Genomic DNA, 22,847 nt, shown 5'->3' with positions numbered 1-22,847 from the left:
TGAAAGAAGATAAATAGGTGGCAAGGCTCACCCTGGCAGGATTTGCCGGCCTGACAGTGTGTCATGTGATTAAGGACGTTCTTCATGGTTCTGCAGTGGGGCAGGCTGCACTGGCGGACCTCTCCGTTGGCCTGCTCTCGGCGATGGCACTTATGAGCATGAAGTAACAGCACCAGCTGCTGCTGAATGAGTTTATGCTTCTCGGGGTCTGCTGCAGGGGGCGCCGCCGCTGCCCCGCCTGGGCCTGATACACCACCCACCACACCAGAGCTCTGCTAGAGACAGAAAGAGGGTTGTCATGGGTCAGGATTAGTGGTCGACCGATATATCGACCGATATTTGCCATGTTTCAAATATAGGCATCGGCCGATAAGTTCTTCTACTTGGCCGATGTGTTCGAGGCAGGACTTTTATTTTGACAGCGTGCATGCGTGTGTGTGTGTGTGTGTGTGTGTGTGTGTGTGTGAAATGCAGTGCTGAAGTGAAATAGCTGTGAAGTTTGATAGCCGAATTATAATAGGCCGCTTAATAAAAATAAAAACAATTATTATAATTATAATAATTTAATACATGAATAGGATAATGAGCCTAATATCATCTTGACTATCGACATCTATCATCTATATCTCTGACTATCGTCGATACACGTTCGTATCGTCTGTCAGCACAACCCTAATTCCCAATGCACACAAACTTCCCAGAATACGGAGTGCCCTGTTGGTTACAGTGTTTACTTCCTTTATAATTCTATTTTTATTAAATATTTATTTCTTTGTGAAAAATACTTTGTCATCTAAAGTATGTTTATTTTACACATGAATGTTTTAATCCATTGTCAAAATAATTTCAAATGTAGTCAGGATTTCATGTTCCTGCTGCTGCAGAGTGTTAAGGATAAGATAAAAATCAGATCAGAAGAGCTGGGTCTTACAATTTATTCTAAAAATATTAAATTTTTCCATTTATTTGAGTATTTTAGATATAAGGTCACACTAATGGTGTAATTGTTTATATACACATTAACTGGAGAGAGAAGGAAAAAAAGCATTCTCGTTTTGTCTTTCAGTCCAGAATTTCCTGTGGCTTACAAGCTTTCATTGCAACGCATCACTATTGAAAGCACTTTCAAGATTAAAACTAAATGAAAATGGGGTTATTGATGTGTAGAATTTCATTAATAATGGGCTTTCAAATTGTCCAGAAATCTGGGGAAACAAATGTTGTGACTACCCATAAATAATCAATCAACAGGTTCTGTCTGAGGGATGAACCACTGGCTGAACTCGGAGGGGAAATGATGACAGAGAGCTCTTGGTGGCCAGTTAGAGAAGGAATTAATTCCCTTCAGTCAGAGAGGGTCAGGGAATGTGTGTGCATGTGGTTCACTATGACAATTCCCGTTTAGTTCTCTCACCATGCTGACCATGTTCTGCCCATGCTGGGGTTTCTTGTCCATGTTGAATTGGTTAATGCTGTTGGGTTGACCCGCTTTGTTTTGGAGCTGAGGCCCAAGTGACTGTCCTCCGCACTGACCATACGAACCCCCGTAGGGTCCTGGAGCACCCATCATTCCCATCTGAGAGAAAAAAACAAAGAACTCCTAATAAAAAATTTAAATGAGCTAGTATATAAGTTTCAATAATGACAGAATCTGATCCATCATCCTGAGCAGAATCATAAACCATCAAAGATGAGCTTAAAACAATTGAGAGAATGAGAGAATGTTAACAGCAAAACAAGAAAATGGACATCAACAGATGAGCATCAGTCATTCAGCCTGTTTGACTCACATTCCCATCGTTTTCTCACCGCATACGTATTAATATCAGAGACCATGGTATCATAAACCTCAAAAAAGCTGCTGAAAATCTAGAAGAATCCAGCAAAACAAAAAAGAAAATGTTATTCCCTCTTTTTTTCTGCCCATTTCCTGTGGTCCAGGTTGTGCAATTGCCTGTGAATCAACAAAATGGTGCACACAGTTCATCGAATGAGGGAGTACAGAAGGTTTTCAAACTCGATCACATCACTGATTGTCTCATTCAAACCAAAGAAACATTATTCTTTCACTTGAATAGTCCATTTCACTACCTGATTGTCTTACTAGACAAAAATTGAACAAAGGGTTGTTTCTTTAAAGGAGGGGAATAGAGTGCTGTCATAAGAACATAAGCCATCAGATTCCTTTAATCAGATAATGAAAAACATTTTTTTTTTTTTTTTTTAGTTTTTAAACCAAGCAACCAACGATGAGTCGTTTTATAAAGTTTGAAAATAAGACAACTTGGCCTTTAAAGGTAATAAATCCTGAGAAAATTTTGTTTGACCTTTAATTTCTAATATAAGCTTCTCTCTAAAGCAACTTAACGATAAAGTTTGGGGCCAGGACTGATAGGTGTGTGACAGCATCAGAACATTCATTGTGCTTTTTGTTCTCTCCATAAAATAGTTTGACAACTGTTGAAACAGGAAGTTGGGATAGAAGGGCTTGCACTTTTTGTAAAAAAATAAATTCATTCATTCCTTTTAAAGATTCTAACATGCCAATGGTCTTTATTTATTAATTTCATTGGGTCTTTGTCAATCTTTAAATTTTTCTAATGAAAAGCAACACTAATGATTGTTTAAAATAATATTCAAGTAAAATATATATATATTTTTTTTTTTACTTGAATATTATTTTAAAAAATCATTAGTGTTGCTTTTCATTAGAAAACTTTAAAGATTGACACTATATATCACCTAAAACACACACACACACACACACGTACATATATATATATATATATATATATAGTGATTAATAATTAGAAAAATCTAGATCTAATTATAATATCTATAATAAATTATACATAGACACTACTGTTCGAAAGTTGGCGGTAAAAGGGGAAAGTAGGATTTTTATATATTTGTTTTTATTATGATCACCAAAGTCACATTTGACCAAATATACCATGAAAACAGTAATATTGTGAAATATTACAATATTTAATAAGTGTTTTTAATTTTAATATATTTTAAAATGTAAAGCAAAGCACAATTTTAAGCATCATTAATCTAGTCTTCAGTGTCCCATGATCCTTCAGAAATATTTCTGATATGCTGCTCAAAAAACATCATATTACAAATGTTGAAAACAGTTGTGCTGCATAATATTTTTGAGGAAACGTCATACTTTTTTTCAGAATTCTTGAACAAAGTTGAAAAGAACAGCATTTATTTTAAATCTAAAGGTTCTGCCTGTATTCTGAGAAGTTTTGAGATGTTGAGCTTCGACATTTTTGCATTCCATATGGACAGAATCGTTTTATATATATATAATTTTTTTTAAGTCCCACAAAATGTACAGCCCAAAAAAAAAACATACACTACAATGGAGGAGCACATGGTACTGTTGTTGATGCTCAGGAGTTTGTTAACGCTTCTTCAGCAAAGTGAGGATTTACTTTAATATTACAACCAACAGCGGAAACGCATCGTATACAACATATAATGATCACTTCCCTACAGGTACTGTTTACTAACAAGGTGACAGCACCAACTACTGGCCTGGCATACGTTATACAGAGTTTTTGGACATTTTCGAGGATATGCGTGAACGCAAATCATTTTGAAAATTTTGTCGTGTATATGTGAAACTTTTTTAAAAAGCAAGGGAAAAGCTTTTCTAGTTTTGACTTTTCCGGTCGTTGTCATGTAAATGCAGCTTTAAAGGTACAGGTTGTAGGACCTGCCACAAGAGGGCGCACTACCAAAACAATAACAATCGCGTGGTTTGATGCTAAGGAGGAGCGTGGAATGATGGGATTCGTTGTCTTCTACCCAACCGCTGACGGTCATCAATCAGACGGAAACATAAATCATGAATTTAAAACGAGTTCACCGATTTGCACGGGTAAATTACATACAAAGTCAATGCAAAGACGTGATCAGACGATAGATCAGACGCGATCCCCACGTTTGGCGTGTATGCCCCATAATACTAATCCTATTGATCGTTATAATAGCATACGTTTTCTGTAAAGATACTAATCAAAACAACTCCCCTGTCGAGTAAAACAAGCGAGATCGGCATTTCTTTCTAGTTGAAGTTTGTCGCGAAGCTACTTCCGCATCTGTCCACGACACTGTTGTCATGTGGTTTCTACATCAGTAAAGGCGGTAACAAAGGGTAACTAACGTCATTATATTCATAGCCATGCTACATACTCCGATACAGTAGGTGGCGGTATGGACCTGATAAGCCATGGTTGCAATCTGCCATAAAACTAAGAAGCCGCCGAATCACACAAATCACATTAATTCATAGATGTATCTTGAAATCTGAAACATTAATTCAAGTTAACCTTAAAGCTTGAAGCAAAACCATTTTACATGCATTTCATTGGTTTAGGGGCATGAATGCATTTTAAACCGTACACATATTATACTGACACACAGAGTTGTTCACACATTACCTTGTTCACTGCTCCTGGTTGTTGCGGTCTCATTGCTGCCTGTGCCGTCTGCTGTCCTGTGTTCTGCTGCTGCAGAGCATCGGGCAGCACATTCCCGTTACCAACCATGCCCGCATTCATGTTCACATTGGCGTAAGCCATTCTAATTGCACCATTCATCATCTGCCCTCCCATCATGCTCTGCGGATGTCCATTCCCTTTCTGGGCACCCATCATGCCCCGGTTCAGTCCTGCCACCATGCCAGGCTGTGGCATCATGCCAGGCTGCTGCTGTTGAGGGCCACCCAGTCCCTGAGTAACCGGGGAGCCGCTCAGTCCTCCCATCATCCCCAAGGAGGACACATTACTGGGGTTGCCGACAGCCGTGGAGGTGGATGGAGGGCCACCAGGGCGGAGGAGCTCAGACAGGTGCTTGTGTTTGGCTGCTGTGTCCTGGCCCGAGCTGCCCAGAGGGCCTGACATCCCTCCTCCACCCAGACTGGTGTGTAATTGGCTGGGGTCCATCCCATTAGGAAGGCCCAGGTCGGAGGAGTTAATGAGCTCGTCTGGGAGGTCATGCTCCAGGTCAAACAGAGAGCCAAAATCTGAAAGAAAAGGGAAAAGAGACTTTAATCAGGTTGTTGCTCACAGAAAAATCACTCATAATGAAATACATCAGAGAATAATTATAGTATGCCCAAAAATGAGACCTGTCCAGTGAAGCCACAGCAAAAGAAACCATATTTTACCTAAGTTGCCAGTTTTTAAATGGTTGAATTGGTTGGTTGGTGTTTTAACACCATGCCAGCTTCCTTGGTGGATAAGTTAAAATAGCCATTTAAAAAACCTATAGAGTTTTTAGAAAGCATTTAATCTGATGAGACAAAGTAATACTAAAACACAACAACAAGTGTACAACACATCTGTTATTTCAATACATCGGGATGTAAGTTGGCCTCCTCAATGCATGGGATGATCCATCACTCTGCAGCAAGAAATCTAGACAAATTGACCGAAGCGTGGCAGATCGAATCTCGTGCAACCGTTTACTGCAGCTCCCGCGATGAGAGAAAGACTGAGATTATATCGGCTCACAGGAGAGAAGTATGCAGTAAAGCCGGTGTTCATGTCCTAATGGTTCATCCTAATAAAAAACACATGGCATAACAATGGACAAGCGGTGGGACAAAATGGGAGGGGGGTCTCCTTCATAATGGTAGGTCCTGATAACAGCAACACACCAACGACTACTAGACGCTAAACACTCTAAATATGAAGCAAGCAAGCTTTTGAGTGCAGTCTTCACATTAGAGATAGATCAATATATCAGCCAAACAATTAATCAGACAATATTTGGATTTGAATTTGAGAGTACGGTGATAGACCAACATCCGAACATGCTTAGTTGATTTAGGCTATAAGCTATAAGTGCTTTGCACACTTTTTTTATGTTTTGATGTCCGCATATGACACTCTTTGTTGTTTTTAATGTTAATTTTAAAAGAGAATTTTTAGATGCATGCAAATTTTAAAGAGACACAAATAAAAAGTGAAAGCATTTAGCCAATTTTGTGCTTAAACATTTGTGACATTTTTCTTTTTCTTTCTTTCTAAAAATGAAAAAATGTATTACGACTTAAATAATCTGAATATTATTTATGGGTATCTTTAAGTAACTACAGATAATAAAATGGGATTTAATACAAAGTATTAGTTGTACAAACATTAATTTCTTACTGCCTAGATGACAACATAAACGGTGGCACAACTTGCCCCAATTTTCCTACCTTGTTTTTAGTTTTCAAGTTTTTCCTTCTCTTTTACTTAAGTATTGTATGAAACGAAGTGCTGTTTCAAATTCATCCTATTTTGCTTTTATGAAATTATCTTAAATTATACCATCTGTTATGTTGACATCCGTTTCAGCGATTTAAACACCAGCTCTGGAGGACCACTAGAGTTCAGACCTGGCTTTCACTTCTAGACACGCTTCACTTCTTCATCCTCGCTACTGGCATAAAAACCTGCTTAAACCAGCTCAGAAAGGTTTGCTGGTCTTAACCGGTCAAGCTGGTTTTAGAAGGGTCTTGGACACTTTTCATCTGCTCAAACAGGAAGACCTGCAAACCACATGAAGCTCGTTAAAATATAGAGTAACCAGACGAATGAAGTAGCATCTACTACTTCGTGTTGATCAAAAACTTGCTTGTCAACTATTAAGTTCGCATTACATGTAAACAAACTCGAAAAGAAGCACCTCTGCCCAACTCCCGACCGTGTGTCAGTAAAACGACGTGATATATAACATGTTCCTGTCGAGTATTCCCTTTCCTGACAAGCTCGAAATGCATCACCTAATAAACCTTTGACACCGAACCAAGCTCTCGACATCTCATAGCGAAGAACAAAGCGAAAAGTTTCTGTACCTCACACCCGGAAAAACACCGCATACTATTTTACACACTCAGATGACCAGGCACAAACAGTTCTGTAACACACATCATCAACTTCAAATGAAAACATTAGCCTGCTAGCTATCCTGCTAAGTTATTTAAATACCGGGGGGCGATGAAAGCAAACAATAACAACAAAAGAAAGCTCTTAAAAACACAGGTCGAGTGTATTTTTTAAAACATATATATATATATATATGCGTGCACGCGAGCAGAGGCAGTGTGCAGGCGCGAGACTCGTCTCGCCGCGCACCGCAGCGCGTGAAACATTATTATTTACCGTTTCCATCGCTCGCGGAGACCGACAGAGCCGGGGAAGACAATTTAGGCCTCTTAGCTGAAGGCGGACCGGATTCCAGCACATTATCGGCCATAGCTTTCCTCAGTTTTAGTGTTAAAGCATATAACCCCCGGAGGATAGCCCTTCCTGTGCAGTCGCGAGCCGATGTGCAAATGAAATCTCTCCTCGTTCACGAGCTCCGGACGGATTCCCGTTTCCCTTTCATGGGACGATACATGCATGCAATGCAATGCTTCAATGTTCAGTCCACCTTTAATGCTCTCTTTTAAGATTTTCTAGTCTTTAGTTCCTCAAAGTATATTTCCGAATGGAGGAGGTGAAGGGAGGGACAGGCGGTCATGCAAGCTCGCCGCAAACTCACGTAGCCTCCTCGGCGACTGAGCAATTTTCCCGAGATTTATCCTCGCTGCTTGCATCCGTCTTTTCCGCCATTGTCGGCGGCGAGCTGAAGTGTTGGTTTTTTTTAAGGCGTTGTGTACGAGAAACCGAACTCGCTCCGGTGCAATGTTTATGAGCAAACACTAAGATTCAGAATTATGTCTCTTCGCATTTTAGCATGTGCAATTCTCAGCCAGCATCACTTTATTTAGAAGATTAAAAGTCCATCATGCTCCTTAAAATCGACACAAGATGTTTGCATCTCCTTCATCAATGTATTTATTTTCTCCTAAGTCATTAAGGTGGAAGGAGAGAACAAATAAATACTTTGAAACGGGAGTAGAATTAAACAACCATATGCATGTAAAAGTTTCCTTTCATCATAGAATAAATAAACACGATAAATGTGCATCCAAGAACTGTAATGACTTCAGTTTGCATGCACGAGCTACCACTTTAGATGATTCCAAACAACTTGCATATTTCAGCATTCGTCTCTTAGTATTTTGCAACAATGCTTCAAAGTGACAAGTTAAATGGTTTATTGTGCACTCGCATCTGACTATGGCTCGTGCGCCCTCTGTGTGAATGTGTCCACTGCACGAGTTAAAAGTGTTTGCAGGAAATCTCTGACCATTGCTTCACGAGACCACGCTGCACTGCGCACAGCTCGTGCATGCAAAATGCACAGCAATTATTTCAGAAGTGTCTGTCTAATGTACAGCACATCTACGCAATCGGTAGTTCGTCTGATGTTGTCTCGCTGTCGTGCAGTCCGCCGTGCACGGGCTAAAGAATGGGAATCAAGTGAAGTTGGTCAATGCATATGCGTCTCAATGCACTGATACATCAAGCAAATAAGAATAATTAGTCACTGCACGAAGAGCCTAGCGGAGCATTAAGAAGGAGCGAGAGGAACAGCAGCGGGTCGAAAACAGACTGAACCGAACCGAGCTGGGCTTCAATAATATCTCGGCGCTGAAGCATCTGCCGATCCGGGAGATATTGCTAGCTGCACCCCCCAAAATCTGGGGGTCCTCAAACCCCCTTCATAGGCTTTGTGATGCCGTGAACCCCCCTGCGCGTGCATCCCTTTTAAATTTCTCCCGTCTCCTGCTCCGTTCCAGCAATTTTTCGCACTTTCACTGTCGTCCGCCAGCAACCGGCGATGCAATTTCACAGATATTCCCACTTCGTGACGCGGTTATTTTCCTTTTCCCCTGGCGAGCTTCCCTTCGTTTAAATGTATTGCTCTCTTCCGCCTCGTTTTTTTTTAAGAACAGTAAAAGAAAGGAAAACCCAGTCTGCTCTTTGATTTCCACACGGGAGAATCTATAATCTCCTTCCGCTGCTTCGCCAGTCGCCCGGGTTGTGTTTTATCCGGTTGAGTCGCGCGAGGACGGAGCCGGCGGCGCGCGGAGTCGCTGTGGTCGGCGCTCGACTGGCTTTTTTTCGGTCGCTCCTGCCTCCTTCTCTCTCTCAGCACAAACAAAATGGCGGCTTGTTGTTTCTGCTCCTCTGGCTGGGGGAGGGAAGGCTGGAGGTGCGCTTACATTAGTAAAGGGGGGCGGAGGGGGAGATGGCGATCGGGATTTCCCGGACAGTGCAGTTTCCGTACTCTGTCGGAGTTGCTACTGTTCTGGGCGGGGAGCGAGACACGGTCCAGCATCACCAGACGATGGAGTCACTAGTGGTGAAACGATGCCCACCTGGTGACTGGGCTTCTCTAGCTGGAGGTTCAGTCAGCCTTCTCGGAGAAACCCAGGGTCAGGTGCGCTACTGAAGTGCAACACTGATAGAATCAAGAACAAGTAGTTTTTTTGGACTTCCTACTGCCAAACTAGAGAGTATTTTTGGACCTCATAGACATGTTCATAGTCAGCTTAGCTCAGAAGCATTGCTTTACTAGGATTTTTTTGGGCATTACTGCATTAGGCTTCATCTCGGATGAGAGACTGGGTTCAAAACCTTGCTGAAACCAGCCTAAACTGGATAAAATCTTACTATGTAGCAGCAGTTTTGGCATCATAAACAATTTCAGAGTGAATTCGGCTAAAAAAAAAGTTGCTTTCCAAGACAGCATTTTTGGCCCAACTGGATTTTAGTAGTTACTAAATTTAGTAACTTAGGCTTGCTTTTTTGGACACCTTAAGTGTGTTATTGTATAATAATATGTTGAATTAGTTTTTATATACATTTAGTTTTTATCAGATTTGATACTTTATAAAAATACAGCAGCCTCTACACACAAACAAATTCTGAACAAAAACAAATTGTTTTCTATATTACCAACCTTACTGAGGTTTTAGAGTACTATTTTAGTGTCTATATGTATTGTGAAAATGCTATTCAATTGTAGTTTTAGACCTCATTCAGCGTAAATGTAAATCACTTTTAACATTTTTTTCTAATTAAAGAAATTTGATTCATTTATTTAGACTTCTAGTAGTAAACCATTGTGATTTATTTTAGTATTTGTTAGTATGGCTTATTTACTACATCAGATAATTTGTGTTTTGGAGTGATTAAAAGTTTCAAATCTACTTTAAATATGTATTGAAAAAATGAGGGAATCTGTTCAGATGACTAATTACGTGGTTTAGAAATGCATTGCTCTTACAAAATGCAGAATTAGACAAAGAATTAGACATTTATTTTGACAACAGTAAAAAACACATTCATGACAATAAAAACCTTAGCAGACAAACACGAACAGAGCCTCTCGCAGTGAAACAGATAAATTATTTGTGTTGTACCAAACACAAACTGTTAAACATTGCTAAATCGTATAGTAACCGGTTTGTTTCTTACTCTGAAGTCTCCTATAAACCCTCATCCTAGATCTTACACACTCGGACAAAAAGCTGTCACTGGGGTGGTACCTGTTCAAAAGAAAAAAAAATACGTATGTATGTATACATTTAGGTTCCGATATGTACATTTTAGGTACTTATATGTACCTTTAAAGTACTTTTATGTACCTTTTGGGTTAAATAAGGTACAAATGTACATTTTGAAAGGGTGCCACCCTAGTGACCGTTTTTGAACCTTTTCTCTGAGAGTGTAGTTGTGCATGTCAAATACAAAACACGACCCAACTGGCTATCAGGGAGACGTTGCACGCTGTCCCAACACGTCCAGCTCTTAATCCTCCAGATTTAATACATAACTGGAGCAAGTTCTGTGAGATCCAGACCTCCTGAGTCGACTATTACAGAAATCCCTCCCAGCGGAGGTGTTAAAAGATGGGAGAAACAGGCTCATTCTAGAAGGACTTGCTATGTTTTCCCTTTATTCTTTCAGTCCTCTCCATGCGCGCATGCACTCTCCACCTCAGCGATGGTTTTTGGGGTTTCTGCAGATAGGATGAGGGGTCCCCCGTGTTCTCGGATCACCACGTCATCCTCAATTCGCACCCCTAGACCCCGAAATCGCTCTGGACATGAGCTATCGTCCTCGCTGATGTACAGTCCTGGGTGAAAGGAGCAAGAAATGAGAGTTGAGAGGTGATGTTCGGTTTAGTTTTTTGCAGCACAGCTTAAAATGCTGAGAAGTTGAATGTTACTTTGACCAGTATGCCAAAGTCCAGTGGTAACTACAGTGCATTTAAGATACAGGCCTGCGGTTTGTTAGTATTATTACTCTTATTTTTCTAACATGGTGCTGTATGAATGTTCCCAACAAGTGCATTTTTCAAAACGTCTCTATTGAGACTCAAAGTGCAAAACAAGACTACTTCGCTCTGATTGTAAGCCAAACAAATCTGTCTACACCTCAAGTGCCGGTGCAGTGTGTCCCAACATGCAATCAGATGATTGACGTCTCATTACGATTTTAGTTCAGCTATTCCAGCCAATGTATTTTTTCTGACTGACTAAATTGGCTTTTATTTTTGCATTGTCGTTTTCCATTTAAGTATTACTAATTGTATGTGCTTTTGTCATTTTTATTAGTTTTCTACTAGTTTAACTGGTTTAAGCCCGGTCACGATTTTTTTCTGACTGAAGTAAAATTATTTTATAAAAAATGTTTTTTCTGTTTAGTTCAGTACTTCTCTATTTATCTAATATTTGTTTTATTTTAATTAATAAAAATGCTTTAACGGTTTCAGATAAGAATAACAATGCAAGAGAGAATGGCTTTCTGTTTTTATTTTTAAAATGATTATTTATATTTATTTGTGATGGCAAGGCATAATTTTCAGCAGCCATTATACAGTAAACAAACAGTTACCTCGACCTTGTTCTTAAGAAATCTTTCTAATGTTTAAATTTGCTACTCGAGAAACCTTCCTCATTATTGAGTGGAAAATGATTGTGCTGCTCTCAATGAACTGTGGAAATTACAAAACAGCTGCTGGAGTATTGAGTACACCTGCATTTCTTGCAAGTCACCTTACTTTCAAGCCCAACATTTTCTAAAATCAGTCTGTTGTTGTTTTGGGGGATGAAGGTTACTCTATGCAAGGAAAAAGCCACATCAGATAACAGATAATAAAACGAAAAGAATAGAATGGACAAATATTAAATGGTAAATTATTATTGTGGTTTGATACATTTAAGTTTTAGGTGCTGATCTGATTGTAAAATCTATGTGAAGCAACCTACAACTCAATCACTAAAGCATGAGATGGAACTTAACGCAATTATTTTGATAGCTAGAATGCATTCTTTGGTGAACTAAAAGTTTAAAAAAAAGACATGAAACATTAATTGTTTTGGAATACAAGTGATCTTCACCTGGCTCTATTGTGATCACCATGCCAGGTTGCAGCGGTTGTGAACGGGACAGCTCAGGAGTGTCATGAACATCCATGCCCAGGTAGTGACCCACATGATGGGGGCAAAACTGCCGAGCAGCCTGGGCAGAGGGAAAAAAAAGAGACAGGCAGACATCCATTGAGAAAAAACAACTGTAATGTGATTATAATGCATGTTACAGCGAGAGAAACAGTTGAAAAGCTGCATGTGAGGAACATGAAAACAGATTTTAACTGAAGTCAGTGCACATGTACATCTCCACAGCCACAGCAGGCTTAACTGACCAACATGTCGGTTTGTTTGCCTCATAAACCCGCTGCATTGAAAGTGAAATGGTGCTTTTAGGGCAGTGTGGTGCTTTACAGACGCTATAAGTGGGTCAGATCTTTGGCCATTTAAATTGGGCAGAAAGTCTTATAGTCATTTCTTAACCACAGAGCTTTAGAGAAGTTCAATTAAATAAATGAAGAATGCTTCAAATTCTTGGTGTTTCATCACTGTGAAGCAGAATTTGGATTGGTGTGACATGCCAGTGATACATTTTACAATATATTCATGCTTGGAGATTTGCAATCGATTACAAACAAGGAAGCAAGAATCAGTTGCATTTGGCATTAATGATGTAAAAGCTGGAACAATGCAATGGCTTTCTGTGCTTTTGTGGATCGCTGCACGCATTTGTGGATTTTCAAACATTTCTAGCATCAAGATGCTGAAAACAAATAAATGCGTAGACTCCACCCACTGTCTATCAAGCCAATCTCATAACAACCACATTTCGCCGACCAATCGTAGTACGTTCTTGCTATGGCCAATCACGTTTTGCTTTACAATCAGGGCAGTCTCGTCCTGATAAAACTTCTTTCATCTGCTTTGGCTCAAATAGGAAATATAAGGGCCATCAAAATTGGACAGTAAAAGATGTTTAAAATTGGATTTCATTAAACCATTAGACTGTCTGTATTGATCCACAAGCCACAGTGTTATATCTTACGTGCCTTTGAAAACGCCTATGGGTACAATGCTATACTGGATACACTGGAAGAGTCATGTTATTCAAGATGGAAAGAAAATCATCAATAACTGACTAATAAATAACTAGATTCAACCTCATGAAAAACATTAAGTTTGTGTAATAGGTTATAAATATTATAGTCAAACAACAGCCAACAGAGTCTCAGCTTCAGACATCACGCCGTTTTTACACACCGTTCTGTTATTGTGGCGTCAGTCGTCAGTCTGAAGTTCTGGCTACGCGAGACTACAGCCGACAGCATTTTCTAGTTTTTCAGTCAAGCTGTTTAAATCATGTATATGAGCAGCTATGTGGATCTAACGTCGTATAAAGCATTATACATGATATTTTCAAACATTTATTAAAAGCATTACAAAGTTATTGCAGGGTTTTTTTAAACCACACAAACAGCACTTCAGCTCAATTTGAATGATGTGTCCACAGAATGCCGTTCTTACATGAGTGCAAATAAATGAATCTGATCTCGCCCTGATTGTAAAGCATAACTTGATTGGCTATAGCGAGAATATGCTACGATTGGTCAGCAAAATGTAGCTGTTAACTGACTGGCTTGTGTAGATGGTGGGTGGTTTCTACCTATGTGTGGATTTGTCAGTGTCTTGACACTAGAAATGTTTCAAAATCCACAAATGTGTGATCTCTTTACATTTATTTGTGGATCATAATCTGTTTATTTGGAATTATACAACAAATATATCTCCATTAATCACACTATAGTTGTGAAATACTAATACAATTTACAATAGCTGTTTTTAAAAATAAATTAATTTTATTCCTGTGATGCAAAGCTGGATTTTCAGCATCATTACTCCAGTCTTCAGCATCACATAATCCTTCAGAAATGATTCTGATCTGCTGCTCAGGAAAATTTTATTATTATCAATATTGAAAACACTTGTGCTGTTATAAATGTCTACAATTATAAAGACTCATTTTTGATCAATAAAAAGCATCCTTGCTAAATAAAAGTATATTTTTCCTTAAAAAAATTAAATTTAAATTTTTGGATGAACTATTCCCTTAAACGGCAAACGGAGTACCTTCAGTGCGTCTGTATCACTCGTGCCTTGTGGGACGATCCCGAGCTCTTTGAGTTGCCGGGCCAACAGCGTGAGCATGGTGGAGTATATGTAGTCCAGACTGACACCAGGACTGCACTGAGACAGACAGCCCAGCTGCACCTCCAACACGGCCTCATACAGCTCTCTCTGAGCAGGACTGAACCTGGAGACGGCACACGGAGCTCACTGATCACTTACTAATAGCACGAAATTAAAGCTACATTATGAAACAATGAGAGTTCTGTTGAAAACAGACTTACTTTCCATTCACCGGCCAAGTGCGTGTGATGTCACTCACATATCCGAAATATTCACACCCACCATCTAACAAGACCATTTCTCCATCCTGAGAAAAAAAGGAAGCATTAAAAAAAAAAAAAAAAAAAAAAAAAAAAAAAAAACAATACTCAAACATTTGTCTAGATCACCCAGTCCTATGAAATTGTGTATACTGTACAGTACATTTGACTAAACGTGCACACAATAGTGATGCACCAAAATACATTTTTTACCAAAACACTAAAACCGATATTAATACCATTACTAATATACATTTTTTTTTATTATTATTTAATAAATCAACAGTACACTCAAATACTGAGGGACACAAGTCAGTTTTTATGTTTCTACTCTAATTTTGTTGTCAGAATATAAACATTTAAATGGTTGCTTTAATTAAAAAAAAATTTTAAAAAGAATTTTAAAATAACAGTCAAAAGGTTAAGAAAAAATATTATAAATATGTAAAACAGTGCATATATTTAGCAAAATGTTCCTCTCCAGAGTTTCTAACAATTTTATGGTCACTGAATGGCTCCTGAGGTAAACATTGTTTACAAGCTGGTTTATTATGAAACACTGATTAAGTGATTACATGAGGCATGACACATTTCAGCCAGCTGTACTGCTCCTTCAACATACCTTCTGATGTTCATTCATGTTAATTTGATGTTATAACTAGTGATAAAGGGGAAGAGAAGATCAGTTGCGACTAAAGCGATCTGTAATGCCACTTTAAAGAGCACTAACAGAGCTAAAATGGACAGTAAAAACAGGCCACTGGAGAACGCTAATTAAATGTCACCATTTCAATCAATGATTTTGGCCCTCCAGAACTATTTGTGCCAAAATGATTGAAAATCACTGAAAAATCTGCTTAAAATTTCTGGGTGCTAAAATTTTTAACCCTAAGTTTACGTATACATACTGAATACAGAATTATAAAAAGAGAAATGTCAAGTTTCCTACTTGTATATCTCATGAATCTTTTCTAGACTCCCACTCTTAGAAAAAAAAAACCCCCAGCAGTGAATATGAGTGCGTTTGTACTTTACCTTCACTTTTTGATTATTATTGATGTAATGAAGTGTGTTGGCTCGGTTTCCACCAGCAACCACGGGTGGATATGCAAGGAAGTTCGCACCATGAGCACGGCATTCAAAATCAAACTGTACGGAAGAGCAAAAAGGGAAACAGAGGATAGAAGAAAGAGAAAGGAAGAAAGAAGGCACAGATGTTAGTCAGCATGTGGGCTGGACACACTAAAATGTGACTCTCCAAGAGCCTGCTGACGTCACTTTGATTCTGTGCTACATTTTCAGTTCTCAGACGGCTCATTACCTTTGCATTGGCCAAAAGCCAAACAATGACAACTTTATGTAGTAATTCTACCCCAAAATTTCAGAGCTACAAAAAAAAAAAAACTTCTGAAAGGCTTTCTGCTACAAAGGAATTTACAGGTGTTTCCTACACTGTTGCCAATTTTAGGTCTGTGGGCTTCTAGAACCTCTTAAAACAATTAATTTGTCCCCTAACATTTTTTTAAGTATGTTTTCCACCACATCCCAAATGATATATTGTGTTTAATGTTATACTTCATTGGACAATCATTTTATTAAAATAAAATTGCAGATTTCTTCTGGCCAGCATCTTATGTATCCTAAATACACACAATAAAATTATATTTTCACATTTTTTTAACAAAGTCACAGCCAGTTAGATGGTAGCATTTTTAGAGTTTTCATACTTCATCATTTTTCATAGGTTTGGGGTCAGTAAGGTTTTTTTTTTTTTTTAATAAATTACAATTTTCATTGATCAAGAGTCCATTAAATTGATCAAAGGTGTCGAAGACATTTATAATCTTACAACATATTTCCGTTTCAAATAAATGCTTTTCTTTTTAATTTTCTAATTATGAGAGAATCCTGAAAAATGTATAATGGTTAAAAAATATTAAGTAGCACAGCTGATCACAACATTGATAATAATAATAAATGTTTCTGGAGCAGCAAATCAGCAATATCTGAATGATTTCTGAAGGATCATGTTACTCTGAAGACTGGAGTAATGATGCTGGAAATACAGCTTTGCATCACAGGAATAAATGACATTTTAAAATATATTTAAATACTGTATCAAATAAATGCAGCCTTCTTGAGCATTAGAGACTTGATTCAAAAAGTGGGCGATATGACCAAAATCTTATTTCACAGTATGAGAAATTTTAGTTCACAATATGTACCACAACAGAACAAATAAACATGAAATAGACTTTTAATTTATTCAGCTACAGTAGGCTAGGTTTATTTAACATGTAGTAAGAAATATTACTGAAACTGAATAAAGTGTATAAATAAAATACTGCATAGTCTTCACTGTATCAAACATGATTAACATTATTAATGACAGACAGCAGCAGGTAAATAAGGCTACTGTCCCTTTAAGACTGACTGCATGGATCCAATACCCTGAAACACATCCGGTTTTCACCCCCTTGTTTTACATTAACACATAACCTACTGCATTACCTTGAATACTCCACAATGAGCATTATGATATAACTGTGCATATTTGACCATTGTAGCACAATAAAACAAGAAAGAGATCTGTTTCTGTCATCGCATGCTGTTGAGGGGCTTTCTCAGTGTGTGTCAGTAGGCATGAGTTATTTTTCACTGCTTATTGCACTTAATAACTACCAAGTGCGTCCCACTATTTATTTTTTAATTCATGCATGTTTCCTTATCACTCAAAAGGTGTGTGATGTTTAAGCCGTACTTTGTTACGCAGATGTATTTGTATACACTAAATTTGATATAGCAAAATCTTTAACGATAGACATTTTATTTTGCGGGGACGATAGACCATCATACCGCCCAGCACTACCGTATTTTTCGGACTATAGTCGCTGGGGGGCTATAACATCATATGATCATGATCAATATAACATCATATTTCTGCACTGATCACTATAACATCATATTTCTGCATGAACACAGTTCAATTCAGTATATTCATAGTTGTCGAAATTAAAGGGGTCATATGATGCGATTTATATATTTTTTCTCTTTGAAGTGTTACAAGCTCTTGATGCATAAAGAAGATCTGTAAAGTTGCAAAGTTTTAAATCCAAAGAGTTATTCTTTATCAAAGTTAAGAGTCAACCACACCCTCCTAAAACGGCTGGTTCTTACACGCCCCCACATGTCTACGTCACTATGTGGGAAGTTTTGCATAACACCGCCCAAATGTTCACGCAAAGAATGAAGGCGTAACTTTTATTCTCTCTGTTGCCGCCCTGCCATGTTGTGGAGACGCTGTGTGTTTTTGTTGTAAAAGTGAAACTACTTTGTTTGGTCTTCCAAAAGAGGACACAACTAAAAATCAGTGGTTAAGTTGTATTTACAACACCGTTCCAGAACAGTTAAACCCAAATATTGAGTTGTTTGCAGCACATTTTACGGAGGACTGTTTCTTGATCCTGGGAAGGCTGTGCACAAAGGCTGTTTCTATAAAGTGAAGCAATTCTGGCGCAGTCTGTAAATACATTTATATATTTAAAGAATTTGCCACTGATGATTCAAACGTGAGTTTTGAAAATACACTTTTCAGAACAATGAGCTTTGTAAAAACTGACGTGCTCAGAAAGGACGGGGCATAGAGGAGAAAAAATAATGTGCAGTATGTGGAAAATAATGTGTTTTTTCCCACACAATCAGAGTGTTTTCATTTGTATTTTGATGTGGTTAGTGATGCTGAATGAATCCATATAGTGGTTTATATGCAGTACTTTGGCATCTCCCTGTTGTCTTGTTTGGTATGGCAGGTTGATATATACAAATATATACACACACACACAATAGGGTACAGGTTGCAAAACACTAAATCTTCTGTTTAAACGGACTGTTTATGTGTGTTTGCATGATTTTAGTCCCTCTGCTCACCTTTGCATAGAGAACTGCCTCATCAATATCTCCTCTTGACATGGCCATCGTCTTCTTAAATGCCTGAAGATAAACACACGGCTCAATTTAATGCATGTTTGACCTACATCAAGTCCCTCATAACTGAAATGATCCATTCACTCAGACTTTACACGGACCTCTTCCGTTTCCTTAACCTAGCGAAGTCACCCAAGATGACCCAAACCTTTCTTTAAAGTAATCTACCTTATTATTATTATTATATGAGATTCATTGCCTGGGCAGTGATCCGTCCTGCCTCCTTCATCAGAGCAACCTCTGCTGGGCTCTTAATGGCTCTGAGGGAATGAGTGAGGGGTCGGAGAGACATCCTCAGTGGTCCTCCTTCCAATAGGGGGCACACATGAGTCTGGTGTAGCCGTGGATGGCAAGGCTGAGAGCTGTCATACCATATAGTTCCCCCTAAGAGAATAAAAAGTTAAGACACTGCTGCAAATGTAAGCCTAGAATACACGTTAATGTAAATGCATGTTAGTTTTTTTACCCTTCAAGGCTTTTAGCACTACACCCAGTTCCTCTGTGCTGTGAACCCGTTCTAGACCCGTTAAAGCAGCTGCCCCATCTTTCCCTGAGCGGGGGCCGTCCCAGAGCTCTCGTGCCGGGTCTCGCCGTGGGACGAATAACACGGCCTGGTCCGGCTTACCCGATCCATACATCACCAGTGCGCTGTCCGGCTCCATAATTCCTGTCAGGTACAGGAAGTCCTGGTTCTGGTGGAACGGGTAAGGGATGTCATTGGACATGTAGCGAATGGGATGCGATAGGACGATGACAATGTGGGAGGAGTTTGAAGAGGCTCCAGAACCTGTTTGCCGCTCTGCCTGCATCTCGATCAGAGATGCCAATCGCTGCCGGCGAAACTCAAACTCTGTCTGGGTGAGACCTGGTGTCACCTCACCTGTGAGACCAAGACATCTCAAGATTATTAAACAACCCAGAGCAACCCATTTTATTTGACATAATGTGATTCAAATGTTTGCAATCAGTAATTTGTTTATAGAATGTATTACTTTTATTCAGTAAGAATACATTAAATTGCTCAAAGGTTACAGTAAAGACATTTATAATGCTTCGAAAGATTTGTGTTTTGATAATTGCTGGTCTTTTGAACATTCTATTAATCAAATGAATTTTTATCATTTCCATAAACATTAAGACGCACAACTGTTTTCAACATTGATAGGAAGAAATGTTTCTTGAGCAGCAAATCATCATATCAGAATGATTTCTGAAGGATCATGTGACTCTGAAGACTGGAGGAATGATGCTGAAAATACAGCTTTGCATCACAGGAATACATTTAATCTTCAAATATATTAAGACAGAATACAGTTATTTTAAATTGTAATAATATTTCACAATTTTACCGTATTTTTAATCAAATAAATGTAGCCTTGATGTGCATAAGAGACTTCAAAATCAAATTACTGACACAAAACATTTGAATTGTAGTATATTTGAGAATGAAACAAAATATTCCATAAAAAATAAAAAAAATTAAATAAAAAAGGTATTATATTTAATTCACTGGGAATTAATTGGACTGTAAATAGAAGACATTCCATTATAATTTTATTACTGGTCAGTAATCTGCTTAAAATGACTGTGTTAATTAAGTGCAAGATTTGTAAAGGCTTTAAAATAAGGGCTGAATAGCTATTTTAAATTTATGCATTTAGCAGACGCTTTTATCCAAAGCGAACTTACAGTGCATTCAGGCTATCGATTTTTATCTATCATTTTACACTATAAACCAACAGTCTGCACGGCCTAAATAACATCAGATAAAAATGAAAGTTGTTTCAGAGGTGAAGTAAGCATTACATTTTAGTTAAAGATAACAAACACATTTTTTGTCTTTGTAAAAATGTGTACAACCAATTGTTCACAGTAAGACCAAGAATATAAATTGTGAAAGTCATAAAGGTCCGTTTTGATTTTATGACGACTTCAAATGAAATGATTTGAAAAAGGAGACCAATCTAGCTCTCTCTCACCATATCCGATGAGGTGAGGGTGTGTGTATGGGCTTGGCTGACCCAGGTATCTCTGAGGAACTTTCTTGGTTTTCCATCCTCCTGTTTTCACAGACACATTTCTGCATGGACACCATACAGACCCTGCACAACAAAACAAAGCTACAGGAAACTGTACATGCAACTCATTTCACATTTCTGCAATCTGATGTACACTACTGTTCAAAAACTGGAGGTCATTTATTTGATCAAAAATACAGTAAAAACAGTTATCTCATAAAACACAAATTTTGAAATAACGGTTTTGCTATTTTAATATATTTTATTTAATTACATAGTCAAATTATGTAAAATGTTATTTAAATGTTAACTAGTACTTGTTAATGTTAACTAAAAACAATATAACATTATAAGACAATAAACAGTATCAATTCTGATTTTGCACAAGTGTAAAAACTGACTAATAAGCTAATGCGAGATCTTTTGTTGGGGTGCAAAGGTGCACTAAACACGTTATCTTTAAAATACACAGGCATAAGAGCAGAAGTTGCATCATAAACATGACGAGGTCAGGGTGGTGACTGGTAGTTTCTAATGCAAATGTATTCATCAGTGCCTAATCATAGAAATCATATTCATTCTGGTTGTGGATATGGAAAAAGAAAAAAATTATCAGTTTGTGCAATGCTTTTCATCACACACATCAGCAGCAGCGAGGTTCCTGCCATTTCCCCAATACTCAGCTATGAGTTAAATGATGACTATACATTGCACTGAATGCCAGATCCGTAATCAAGTAAATATAACTATCATGCATTACCTGGACCCCAGTGAGAGCGAGTCGCGCGCTGGACGGCGGCTCTCAGTAAAGCGCTGCTGGAGAGCAACATTGTATATTTCTGATCAGCTGTTCTGATCCGCCGACTCTCAGCATGAGGTAGAAGAAGTTTGAACACAGGTGTGCAATTAAACATACATAAACCGGAATAATTTCGGACTTTTAGCCTACAGGTAACATGCTGAAAGAATAATGCACACGTAAACCTTCACTCTTAACTTATACAACTGTGAGCATGATCGCGTGGAAGGTGACAGTGTCACTCGTATGCAAGACCCTGAGCGATGCTTCCTACTGGTGGCCTGAGAGCTGCTCCAGCGCTCTGATTCGACAGCTCTGTTATGACCGCTACAATCTGCGACTCTGGGTGATGGAGGACCTTTTTTTCTTCTTTTTTTTAGCTGCTGGCTCTTAGCTCGTCCCCTGGTGGCTATCTGCAGTACAGCATATACACCTCCATGTAAACGAATGGGACTTGAGTCAAAAAAATAATAATTTCCACTTCCAATACAATTTTCCTAAAGATGGTTTTGGTCATTTAAGGTAGTTCTTATCACGCTGATATATGTTCAATTGTTCGTTTTTGTGCTAAGTTTGATTTTAGCTACTAATTTGATGCTATATAAATGGGGCGTGTCGTTATGATTGACACTCGTGATTGACAGCTTCTCTGAGCTGAGTGTCGGAGCTTCGAGAGGAGATTGAATATATACCTATTAATTTTCGATTTCTTTGTTATTTCACACCAACAAAATGAGTTGTTCAGCAGTAAATTGTACCAACCGACTTACAGGATCTGATGGATCACTGAGTTTAGTTTTTTTTGTAACGTTAACTAAAACGTTTAGCCATGACGGGAGAAGGTATCGTTATCTGGAAATTTCTAATTATTTTTATGGGTATAAAATAATAATTAGGAAGACAATACTAATGATAGCCTACTCTAATTAATTATAGAGTACTGTCTTCTACAGCAGGTGATCTCCTGTAACGTTAGTTGAACTTGATGTAAAATGTCTGATATTTTAGAGTTATTTCTAGTGGCATATTAAACTAAATATTGTGACCACACATTGTGGTAGACTAGTTTGTTTATTTTAAATTAAAAAAAAAAATATATATATATATATATATATATATCCTCCGTCACTACTGTTTTTCAATATATAGTATATAAATGTGTTTTTAAATTTAAATCATTATTTGTTGTATTTACCTTATTTTTAGCAAGCCTTCAAATAGGGCAGTCAAATGAGAAGTTCAGTGGGCGTAGTTGGGTCTGCGCTGCAGTAGTTTCATTCCACGGCTCCACCGCACAACACTACTGCCCAGACTCTGGCTCC

General features: G+C 38.2%; 2 protein-coding genes across 16 annotated transcripts in view; both read right to left on the bottom strand.

The window, feature by feature from the left end:
- Positions 1–9,089, bottom strand: part of ep300b (E1A binding protein p300 b) — a 37,988-nt gene extending 28,899 nt beyond the window's left edge. For 14 of the 15 annotated variants that reach the window (XM_059557676.1, XM_059557682.1, XM_059557683.1 and 11 more), the window contains exons 1-4: positions 7,170–9,089; positions 4,458–5,041; positions 1,415–1,576; positions 32–275 (exon numbers count right to left, since the gene is read on the bottom strand). In XM_059557676.1, coding sequence (XP_059413659.1) covers positions 32–275; positions 1,415–1,576; positions 4,458–5,041; positions 7,170–7,263 — 1,084 coding nt within the window. In that variant the 5' untranslated portion in view covers positions 7,264–9,089. The remainder of the gene's footprint in view (positions 1–31; positions 276–1,414; positions 1,577–4,457; positions 5,042–7,169) is intronic. The other variant, XM_059557678.1, reaches the window with a different exon arrangement.
- A 1,117-nt stretch (positions 9,090–10,206) lies between these two features.
- Positions 10,207–21,865, bottom strand: xpnpep3 (X-prolyl aminopeptidase 3, mitochondrial). The gene is made up of 10 exons (XM_059557675.1): positions 21,487–21,865; positions 20,688–20,810; positions 19,175–19,588; positions 18,908–19,092; positions 18,652–18,714; positions 15,760–15,873; positions 14,686–14,771; positions 14,405–14,588; positions 12,308–12,428; positions 10,207–11,040 (listed from the first exon to the last, which is right to left on the bottom strand). Exons 1-10 carry the CDS (start codon positions 21,638–21,640, stop codon positions 10,868–10,870), a joined length of 1,617 nt encoding a protein of 538 aa, XP_059413658.1. The 5' UTR covers positions 21,641–21,865; the 3' UTR covers positions 10,207–10,867.
- Positions 21,866–22,847: the final 982 nt, after the last annotated feature.

This window comes from Carassius carassius, chromosome 9, assembly GCF_963082965.1.
Source record: "Carassius carassius chromosome 9, fCarCar2.1, whole genome shotgun sequence".
In the NCBI taxonomy this organism is placed as follows: Eukaryota; Metazoa; Chordata; class Actinopteri; order Cypriniformes; family Cyprinidae; genus Carassius; species Carassius carassius.
The sequence above is the reverse complement of the archived record's forward strand: the minus strand, read 5'-3'. Positions and strand labels throughout refer to the sequence as shown.